Source organism: Drosophila teissieri, chromosome 2R (genome assembly GCF_016746235.2).
Source record: "Drosophila teissieri strain GT53w chromosome 2R, Prin_Dtei_1.1, whole genome shotgun sequence".
NCBI classification, from domain to species: Eukaryota; Metazoa; Arthropoda; class Insecta; order Diptera; family Drosophilidae; genus Drosophila; species Drosophila teissieri.
Window position 1 is genome coordinate 17,737,355 of NC_053030.1, and position 11,362 is coordinate 17,748,716.

At 44.4% G+C, this 11,362-nt stretch overlaps 1 protein-coding gene across 3 annotated transcripts; it reads left to right on the plus strand.

The window, feature by feature from the left end:
* The first annotated feature begins 146 nt into the window (after positions 1-146).
* Positions 147-11,344, plus strand: LOC122612492 (hillarin). 3 transcript variants are annotated; one of them, XM_043786152.1, is made up of 9 exons: positions 147-389; positions 3,623-4,056; positions 5,095-5,236; positions 5,303-5,502; positions 8,608-9,602; positions 9,664-10,150; positions 10,288-10,401; positions 10,461-10,624; positions 10,709-11,344. In XM_043786152.1, the coding sequence occupies exons 2-9, from the start codon at positions 3,868-3,870 to the stop codon at positions 10,872-10,874; spliced, it is 2,457 nt and encodes an 818-aa protein (XP_043642087.1). In that variant the 5' UTR covers positions 147-389; positions 3,623-3,867; the 3' UTR covers positions 10,875-11,344. The 3 variants fall into 3 exon arrangements, with proteins under 3 accessions (XP_043642087.1, XP_043642086.1, XP_043642088.1); XM_043786151.1 differs by having other exon boundaries at positions 147-326; XM_043786153.1 differs by having other exon boundaries at positions 187-280.
* Positions 11,345-11,362: the final 18 nt, after the last annotated feature.

Genomic DNA, 11,362 nt, shown 5'->3' on the forward strand with positions numbered 1-11,362 from the left:
TATCATAATGCACAACTATTCCATCTGAAATGAAATGATAGATTTTCCAACGGTGATCAATGTAAAATATTTTTAATCTCGATTACGGTCATACTAAAGCTGATCCCTAGGTGGCTATCGATAGCAGTGGTGGGCATGCGCAGTTGTCTTTGCCAAGCGAGCTTTTTGGAGCTATGCACCAGCTTTTTCCCGCAGCAAAGCGCGGCTCAGAGCGGATTCCATTCCGCGAATAGCAAAGCGACTAGTCTCAAATCGATCGTGATCGCGCTCGAACCGAACGGTAAAGAAACGGAACAACAGACAAGCGGCTCGAAACCTGTGCTTGTGTGAGTGAACGCGACCGTGTGTGTCGTCGTGCTGTGCTGCATGTGTGTGTGTGTGTGTGTTTGGTAATGAATTTTGTTACATTCCCAATATTCGAAACCTGCTGTTCGGAGAAGAGACTTTTGGAGGCACAACAAGAAATGCCGAAAATGTGATAAAGCGCAGAATTCGAATTCCGGATTCCCGGACCTTGCAAACTGAACTATCTGCTCTCCCCTTTTTGTACGTCTGCCCCTGTGTGTGTGTGTGTGTGTGTGTGTGTATGCAATGTGTGTGCTTGGATCTCGTTGGGGCTATCGCTCTGTGTGTGTGTGTGTTGGTGTGCGCCTGCGTGTGTGTAAAATTTATGATAAATACTTTTGCACAAAGCGCGCCCCTTTGCAACCAGAAGAGAAGAAAGTTGTTTAGCATATATGCGTAAAAGTAATAGAAATACACATAAACGGCAAAGAAGTGTGTCAAAAAGGGCCCAGAATAAGCACTCCATGCATCGCGTGTGTATAATCTAGGCGAAAATAACAACAATACTAGCGATGCTGGGGAAACAATCTACGGAAAAACTGGAACAACCGACGCCGCGGCTGCAGACACGAAAAAAAGTGAAAGATTGCAGGCTGACGTTTGAATTCGAAGCTGCGCCTGCGTCACGGCATAAACACACACACATGAACCAACACAAACGCAAATAGGCGGGGTGGGTGGCTCAAAGGCCGGGGGTGGGGTGAGGTGAGGCGATACCACCTGTCATGGACGCTGGTTGCACCCCCACCTCCATCCCTTCGAACCACACAGGTTTCGTATGTGCCTTCCAATTATTGTGACTCGCTCATAAATTATTTTCGGTGTTTGTGCTTCTAATTTATTGCCAGCGAAAAGGGCGATTTCTAAAAGCAATTCATTGTTCCATTCAATTAGCGACTTTGAAATTGGCACAGAAAAGCAAGTACCTGACTTTTCTCAAATTTGCCCAAGCAATTCTCACATTTTTCGAACACAGTCAAACGTATCTGTAGCTCTAAAAATTCGCATAAAAGTACAGCAAAATGAAAAAAATGATTAGAATTAAACATTTTTATTAAAATAAGCCATTTGTACTTTTATTATTTTTTAAATTGTAACATTACCTTGTAAAATGAGTTTATGATATTGATAAATGTGACATTGGCAAACCTTCCTTTGGATAATTAAATTATCTATCATTATTTCCATAAGCTAAAAAAGGGAACCATTCGTCAGTTCGACTTGTTGATTATTCACATTAGTTTCATTATCAAACTTTACGTTTTTATTTCTCCCCATATCGCTGCTCTGCAGTGAACCAAAGTGACGCAATCATTTGCATTTTATTTTAATTCCTATGATTGTTTCACTGCCAGGCTGAATAACCAGTTGCTGTTTGTCGTGTTGTTTGCTGCTTGGCTGATGTTGTTTCTTTGCATTTATCAAATCTTTGTATCTGGCTTTAATGTGATTAGCGGTGGCAATTATGCCAATTCAAGTTCATTATAGTTGTGTTGCTGCTGCAGCAGTTTACTGTTATTATTGGTATTTATTTAATTGTCATTGTTAGCGTTTCGTTAAGCAATACCAGCGGTAGAAGAAACAACAACAACAGAGATACGACATCGAAACGAAAGACTTAGGCAACGAACTTGTTCGCCCGATGCAAATGCTTCCGACTGCTTATCAATTTATTTAAATGTTTCTATTCCAAACAATTGCCCGTGCAGAGCAACTTTCGTTTTTGTGACTGCTTTGTCATTTGTCATTTTATTTTTTATGTTTATAATCTATTCGCATGGCATTTCGTCCGCATTGATGTGGAAAAGAAACCCAAAACTGGCACGAAGCACAGGCATGTGTGCGAAATTCTATGCGGCTTCTCGGGTTACCTGCACTCCAGAGCTTCTTAGTCACACCCAAGTGGCCATGGTGGCATGATGGGATGATGGAACGATATTGTGATGTTGTGATATGGCGATGTATGTCGCACGAGGCGTTTTGTCAAAGCCGCCCCATCCAATTTGCAGGGTCTTCGCGGCCATCCATGTATCCATGTCCATTACAATTATCATTACACGCTAATTATGTCAGACTCTAAGCGTAATTGGACCATTCAATCACACCGATTATGATCGCATCAAGAGATCAAACTGCCATTTTTGTCGCCATTCGATGTGGGCGTTGTTGATTGATATTCGAAGTGATGCGGGGGCTGTGGCCAAAGAGCTAGACGAGATTATCGACAGGTTACTCATCGGTGGAGCTTATGGTCTTTAAGGGCACACATCTCCCTCTCGATTCACACATCAATTTGTTGCCTCACATTCGCTGTGGTCGATCAAAGGCAGACCTCAAAAGCGGAACCAAATTTAATTCACAGCCAATCAAAATAATTTGGTGTTACAAAATCTCTTGGCGGCCTTCGCCGCATTTGCATTTGCATTTTCCCCTTTTCCATTTCAATTTCTTACCATTTTCCATTAGTGCTGCAGCTGCGATGGGGCATGCAATCCGCAGATCACCAACCTTCGATGCCGCAACTGGCGCTAATCATAAGGCCTTGCCACCCCTCATCCCCAAACCACCCACCATTCATCGCCCGGACTCAACGTTCATTAAACTTGAAAAGAAAGCAAAACGATAAAACGATGACTTTGAGTTCGAATGCGGCTTTTGGCTTTGTCTGCGCAACTGAGCCGCATTTGTTTTAATTTTGGTCAGAGCAACAGACGCCGTTGCAACAATGATTTCAATTAAAGTAACATGCACTTGCTCGCACACACTTACCTTCACACAGTCGGCATTTCCACTTCAATTTAATTGTTGTAGCTAGACAAAAACCGAAAGGAAACCTGCCAGCAACAATCGCGTCAATTAATCAAATGGAAAATGCAACTTTTGTGCCGCTGCCAGGCGGCAGTTGCAAGCTGCACGAGCGAGTTGCACAGCAAATGCAGCAACTCAAGTTCAATTGTGGCACGTTTGGGGCAATCTCAAGCTCGAATTCCCAAGCCGAGGTCAATGGCAAGGCGAAACGGCTTTAACCCTTTGTCGCTGAATAGCGCCAAAAACTCTTGTCCACCGTGTCCAGTTAATTAAAATTCATCAATAATCTGCCCATGGCCAAACTAAATGAAAGTTTTGGCTCGCACGATGACAAACGCCTGCGCAGAATCACAATTTTTGTTTTATGAACCTGATATGGTGGTGGCCGAAAAATCTTATCGCAGCCCAAATAGGAAATTTCTATCTCCCACTCAGCCAGTAATCGTTTTCGGTCATTTTCGTTGGACAGCTTCTGCCAGCTGCGGACGGATGACGAGGATGAGCGGATGATGTCGCCCCCAGAACCAGCAACTGCAAACTCGAAAAACTAGCAGAATATACTCGTAAATTCCGCGTCAAGTGAAATTGAAAGACGAAAAGAAAAGTGACAAACTCAACAGGTACAGGTCCACCGAAAACCAGTCGGAAGCTGCCACAAAAAAAAAAAGAAAAGGAAAGAAAAATCCAGGAGGAATACATAGACGCGAAAACATTATGTATCGGCCAAATTTCTACGAGTCGACTTGCCTGCGCTGCAGCGAGACCGTCTATCAGGTGGATCGTGTGGGGCCACTCAAGGATTTCACATTCTTTCATTCCGGTTGCTTCAAATGCGTACACTGCGGCACAAAGCTGACGCTCAAGACGTATTTCAATAATCAGCACAAGCAGGATGACAAAGAGGTAAGTGCCAGCACAAGCATCTTGCAGCCGCCACAAGCAGCGGCAAACGAGAGTGACGGAGACGGACCGACAAAAACGAAAGACTTAAGCGACAAACGCGTCAGTCTAAATATTTGCACAGCTGCAAGATGCAAAATTGCAATGCGAACGACACTTTTTGTGTGCCTATGCATAATAATAAATAACTTTGTTATTGCACCTTGCCGAGGCGCAAATGTGTGTCACTGCGGTCTGTCATTCATATGAAATATTTACCTATAAACTCACTTATGTACTAGGTATGCATATTCATGTACAGTGCGTTTCGCAGCTGTGGGTCAGCCAGTGAGTCGTGGGAATCATACAGCTTACATAAGTTATATACATTATTTAAATGATATTTATCTCAAAAAAAGAAAGAGATTCAATAGAAAAAATCAATAATTAACTTTACAAATATTGTGGCATTTGTATCATGATATTATTATAATAATGAATATAACTATGAATAAAGGTTGAACATATATCGTATTTCCCATCACTAATTATATAATTTATGCATTTAGTTCCTTGACCTGCCTTAAAGCCACAAAACGCACTGTATTTAGGTCCGTGTTCGTTATTGCATATTCTATTGCCACCTGCTGTGTGTAGGTGAAGTGGTTAAAATTGCATTTGCAAGCGACTGACTTTTGGGGTCTGCTCACGCACTCAAAGCGAAACCCAATAAGGCTAATGGGGTGTTTCGATTTGGACGCTAGATATATGCATTCCAAAAGTGATTCAGCTAAAAATTCCTTTTAGTTTAAGGAAACTTTAATTGAAGATATTTATCTGTGCCCATTAAGAAATCTCATGATTTCAAATAGGCAATTAGATAAAAAGATTTAAAAAGAGCATTCCTTTCTTTCTAGATGTTTACTCGAAAAATAACGTAACCTTTTTAATGAATGCATTTTTTGGAATTCCTAATTTATAAGACTATAAGTATTGTACATTATCAGATGTCCCACTGATATGTGAAACAATTGATAATCTTCGAAACCACCACCGCTTTAGGTCTATTGCAGTTCACATGTACCAAAGAGCGGGCCCGGCCATCTCGACCAGACCTCTGTGGGCATTCGTCAGGCCCTGAATGCGCCGCGCACCAACAAGTTCGTGAACGAGCAGATCCGGGGCACACGGAGCGAGGTGGATGGTGAGTATGGTGGCTGTCATGGACTCCCAACTTGGCTAACTGTTTGACTTTGCGGCATTTCGGCAGGTGGCCCACTGGGTGGCTCACGGCAGTCCACGCCGAATGGCTACGGTGGCCGGGAGATCAGCTCTCCGTCGCAGAACGACTCCGACTACAAATATGGAAGATTCGATGCCAGTGCCCTCCACATCGCCCATGCCCTCAAACAAACGGAGATACAAAAGGCTTACAACAAGGCGCGCGAGAAGCCGATAGACTTTTACCTGGTAAGCAATATCCTTCAGATAACAATAATTAGAATAATCGTAAGAAGTGATCCATCTACCGAGATGCGGAGCCAAGTGGCCGCAAATTAAGAGCATATTTAGTGCAGAACATCTAATGAAATTTTAAGTGGCTAGCGGGGCCAGCTGGTCAAGTGTGTATCTCCCATTCTCTCCAAGCTTCAGCGGTTGTGCAATGTTCCTGGGCTTAATTAATGCACTGCCCGCCGTGGTTATGTAGGCTAGTGTGCTATTTACACTTGGCTGTGTGTAATTCTCTGCTGTGGGATTGCTCAAGTGGCCGAGTCCGAAGATACAGTTTTGCCCGTACTAACCAATAAGAATAGTTTACTTGAAACTTTAATTAGAAAATCAGATCTATAATTATGTCAAGGCAAGATAAAAAGAAATCCATGCGACTCAAATGAATTATTAAACATCTGCAGCAAAACCTGCAGTGCTAGACTTTTTTTAAACAGTTGAGAAATTCGAAATTGGCATGCAAAGTTGAAAATTTAAGACGGATAAATGTGATACCCAAATTGATCTAGTTAGTGGTGGTGGCGCGCCATGTGATGGGATGATCTCTCGGCCAGATTATAATTTATAAGCTCCAACTGGTTGGCCAAGAGCTGCTGTTGTTTATCGCTGCTCGCATCTTTATCCATGACTTGGCACTCGCCTCGACTGGAATGGTAATCTCCTATCCGCCTGATGCTCGGGTGAAAGCATTATAATCGCATTTTACGTAAAAACGAAATTCAAATCGCACACGTTTTTGCTTTTCTTTGACTCACACTCGCCGCACTGCCTGCCATTGCCTGCAAATGCCGAAAACGGATTTTTCTTTCACTTTCGAGAATGCCACACGCGACTGACCAGCACAACAGCACCAGCACCACATCCCAGCACCACCAACCCACCAAGTAGCACCACCGCGGGCAGAGACAACAGCAAATATTTTTATTTTTATTGCAACGCTCAATTTAACAAATTTCGAACAGGTGAACAGGTGTCTGATGGCCCACACCGCACTAACAAACGCCGCAAGACAGCGTACACGAAAGATATTTGAAAAACTACTTGCATGCGATCATTAAAAATTGTATGTACATGTTTCACACTCGCTCGCACACAAGCTAAAAACGACACCCTCGCTAAATTGGCAGTTTTGACTACCAACACAGCTGCTATTAAAATATTATAGCTAAATATGTCACTTGTATTTGAAAACAGTTTACTTAGTCGAACTAACATATTATAAATCCTACCAATTATCACACAGTTTTAACGATGGATACTTATGACCTGTGTTTTTGCCTATTCCGAATGATAGATAGATAGATTGCAATTACGTTGTGCCCATTAAAACAAATGCTAGGTTATATTGTGGTGCTGCTACGCTGAACGCGACTGTGTCATGGCCAGTGCAGCGGCACAGACACGGCCAAGACAATGGATCCCACCAACGTCACAATTGCCGGCGGCGTCACTTGTTTTTCCGGCTGCTCCGCTGCTGCCGTTTGCTAAATCTAAATTATGCGCAGCACAGTGAAAGTAGCGGCAGCAGCTTTTTGTTTGATTAGTGGAGAGTGGAGTGGAGTGGAGTGGAGCGAAGCTGAAGCTATAGATATAGATATAGCTCTCCCAATCTCTGGTGGTGGTGCTAACGGTGGTAGTGGTGGTACTGGTGGCACCGCTCCTCTTTGGCCGCCCTTATGCAATGCACGCGTTTTTAAACGCCATGTAATCGCCGTGTAATTTGGCGCCGCAATTCCATATAAAAACTCTCACGCAGCCGCAAACGCAGACACTTCCTCATAGCTAAAAGATAGCTTTTTGCCAATTTACAATTTAATGCCACTGTTTTGGTTTCTGTTTTGGTTACTTTGCTATTTCTTTTCATATATATTATATATGTACATATATATGGGATTTTTGGTCGGTGGCCGCGCTTGCGCAATAATTAATTTCCACAATTTTGGACTTTCGTTTTCGTTTGGCTCTGATTTGATTTCTTGTCTGTTTATATTTCGCTCATTTTTGCTGCCATTGTCACCGTGGGCGTCGCATAACTGTTGGCTTCTCTTTTATGGTCATATTTAAAATCCGCTCAAAACCGCTCACGCAATTCCGGCTACATCGCATTTGACCATTGTCACCGGGCCTTTGAACCGTACAGTCTCAGGTGTTTCAGTTATTATTATTTTTTTTTTTTTTTGTTACTTTTGTTTTACTTTATTATTACTTTTATTTATGCCTTTGTTTTATAGTTATTGTTTGAACTTGACATTGAAATTTCGGATTTAATTACACATTGTTGCTGGCTTGCATGGCGCTAAATGCTTTTAGACTGATACATAATCCTATGCGGAAATCATAACTTTAAAAATGCCACGAACAACAGGAGGAATTGGTCAAAAGAGAGGGAAATTAATACGAGTGCAGCTTGCAGATCGGTGATTAGAAGTGCTAGCATTGAGATTGGAATGTACATACATATGTGACTCAGATGATGATGGCCTTCTTTTAGGGCAATTAGCTAAAACAGTAGTGGGACTAGCTAAGAAAAATATTTAATTTTCAACTCATAAAAATCTATTAGAGCTGCATCTTTGCTTAAAACTTTTATGGACTTTTGCTGAAGGCGTTGTGAAGTACCTTTTCAAGCAACTAATTTTATTTATTTGTGGAATGTCCCGGATGGAAATGATACAGCCTATGACCTATTTTCTGTAGGTCGAAGAACCCAGCTTAGATTCATTAGTGACTTGATGCTTGGATAAACTGCAGGCTGGTCGAATATGCAATTATCGATGCAAAGAGCTGCAATTATCAATAGGTGCACGCAATGCGTAGTGCAACGAATGTGTGGGAGGGTAAATGGGGAGGTGGCTGGGCCGTACAAGATGCAACTGCAGTCTGAGTTGGGGGCCTAATGTCGGACATTGAGCCGGGCTTGTGGCAGCTCAGGCGTGGCATTATAATTAGCCAAGTTAACAAGCCAAGCATTGCAAAAACAACGAATCGCTCGCAATGCAAACAACGAAACTGCAGCTTTCTCTGAAACACCTCTTTTAACTCTCCATGTTTTCTACGATCTAACAGGCTCGCGAGGAGCAGGCTCATCTGGAGATGAAGCATCGCAAGGAGGAGGACGACCTTTACCGCAAGTTCGCCAGCAAGCGCGCTGAGGAGGATCGCAAGATCCAGGACGAGTTCCAAGATGAGTGGGAGCGCGAGTTGCAGCGACTAACCCACAAGTTCGAGAAGGAGCTGGCCACCTCACGTCGCAGCCGGGACGAGGCCAACATCCTGACGATGCGCCACGAGCAGCAGAAGGAGGACCTCGAGAAGAACATGACCCTGCGACGCAGCAAGAAGAAGGAGAGCATCACCCGCAAGATGCTGGAGCACGAGCGGTACGAGACCGCCGCACTGGTGGATCGCCAGTCCAGCGAGATGCTGGAGCTGATCAGCGCCCGCCGATCGGAGTACATGCAAAGCGAGAGCATCTTCCTGGACGATGAGTTCAGCGAGGGCGCCGTGCCCGTCGAGTATCCGCTTAATGCTCCGATTCCAGCACCGCCGGCGGTCAGCAAATTCCAGATCTACACCGATCCAATTGAGTTTGAGGACGTCGATCGCATCGCCATTTCGGTGGCCCAGGAGGACCAAAAGACTTTCACAGACCTGGTACGCCAGCTGGTGGGGCGCTGCACCACGGATATTGAAAAGGCTCGCACGATTTTCCGCTGGATCACGGTGAAGAACCTCAACGCCATGCACTTCGATGACGATTTGCGTGGCGACACGCCCATGGGTCTGCTGCGCGGCATCAAGTACGGCACAGAGAGCTACCATGTGCTGTTCAAGCGGCTGTGCAGCTACGCTGGTCTCCACTGCGTCGTCATCAAGGGATATTCAAAGAGCGCCGGCTACCAGCCGGGTGTGAAGTTCCAGGACTCACGATTCCGCAACTCCTGGAACGCGGTGTACGTGGCTGGCGCTTGGCGCTTCGTTCAGTGCAACTGGGGTGCACGGCACTTGGTCAACGCCAAGGAGGCGCCCAAACAGGGTCGCGGCAAAAACGACAGTCTGCGGTGAATAAAATATATATACTTTTGTTTAACAATAGAATATTAAATATGAATTTCGTTGCAGTTACGAATACGACGATCACTACTTTCTCACGGATCCGCGCGAGTTCATCTACGAGTTCTATCCGCTGCAGGAGGAATGGCAGCTGCTGAAGCGACCCATTACACTGCGAGAGTTCGAGAACCTGCCCTTCGTCCGTTCGCTTTTCTTCCGGTACGGCCTTCACTTTGCGGACGAGGGTTATGGTGCTGTGGTGTTCACTGATGACACAGGAGCAGCCACCGTGCGCATCGCCATGCCCACGGATATGCAGAGCTGCCTGATCTTCCACTACAATCTGAAGTTCTATGATAGCGACGAGGAACTCTCCTATGATGGTGTCTCCTTGAAGCGATTCGTGATGCAGTCGGTGATTGGAAACATCGTTGCCTTCCGGGTGCATGCCCCATGCTCCGGCGCCTTCCTGCTGGACATCTTTGCCAATGCGGTCACGCCGCAGGAGTACCTCACCGGCGAGCCAATGAAGTTCAAGTCGGTGTGCAAGTTTAAGGTGCGTATTGGTAACTTTTCCAACAAGATGTTTCTGTTTTCTTTAAACTATATAAAAGAAATGAAATCACCTCGAAATAAATTGCTAGTGTACTTCCGTTTAGTCATAAAGTTATCAACGTGCTCCATTACTTTCAGATATGCTGCGAAGAGCTGCAAACGGTGATGGTGCCACTGCCGGATTGCGCCAGTGGCGAGTGGGGTCCGACGAAGGCCACCCGCCTATTTGGACTCATACCCATCACGCATCAGGTGGGTGTGATTGGTTATTGCGATGGGTGATTTGATTCGAGTGCCTTGTTTGCTTGCAGGATCCTCTTATCTTCGCCGGACGCAGCCTGGACCTGCAATTTCGCATGTCGCGTCCGCTGACAGATTTTATGGCCACGCTGCATAAGAATGGCATCGAGGAGAAGAAGCTGGCCAAGTATGTGACTCACAGCACGCTGGACGACATTGTCACGTTCATCATTAAGTGAGTGCACAGGGAAATGGAAAATTTAATAGCTGCTCATTCCAATCCACCCCGTTCTTCTTCCCCTTCTACCATCATCCGCAGTTTCCCCGAGGAGGGTCAGTATGGTCTGGACATATACACGCGTGAATTGGGCGGACCTCAGCACCATCACCACCACAACAATAACAACTCCTCATCCTCGTCCGGCGAGAAACATTTGTTGACGCACTGCTGTAAATATTTAATCAACTCGTCCAAGCGGAATTAAGTCGCTAGACCGGACGCTGGCATGGTTTTCTGAACGTGTGGCAGGAGGCACTCTACGCGAACAAACACAAACAAAATGCAATATTAATTATAGTCTACACTTAAGTGGAAACCTAACAAACGTTTACCACATCACAAAATCCATAATACAGGTGCTAATAGAAAACCAGGCGATCCAGCGACATAATCTGATCGTGGCGAAGCTTAATGATGATGAACTACAATTTTGCTCAATCATTTGTCAAGGCAGCACTCGGAACTTGTAAATACTCTAGACTCTAATCATTAGACCTTAAAAAATGCCTAGTAATACCAACCCTAAAATCAGCTCTTAATTAATTTGTACATCTACCGAATAATGCTTAATAATTTATTACATAAACGCAACGTTGCCCCTTATGCATGAACTTTATATTATACATACGACTTTGATTTAAAATGTTTAATGTTTTTGTTTAAGCGTTTATAATGTGAATAAAACCCTATTAT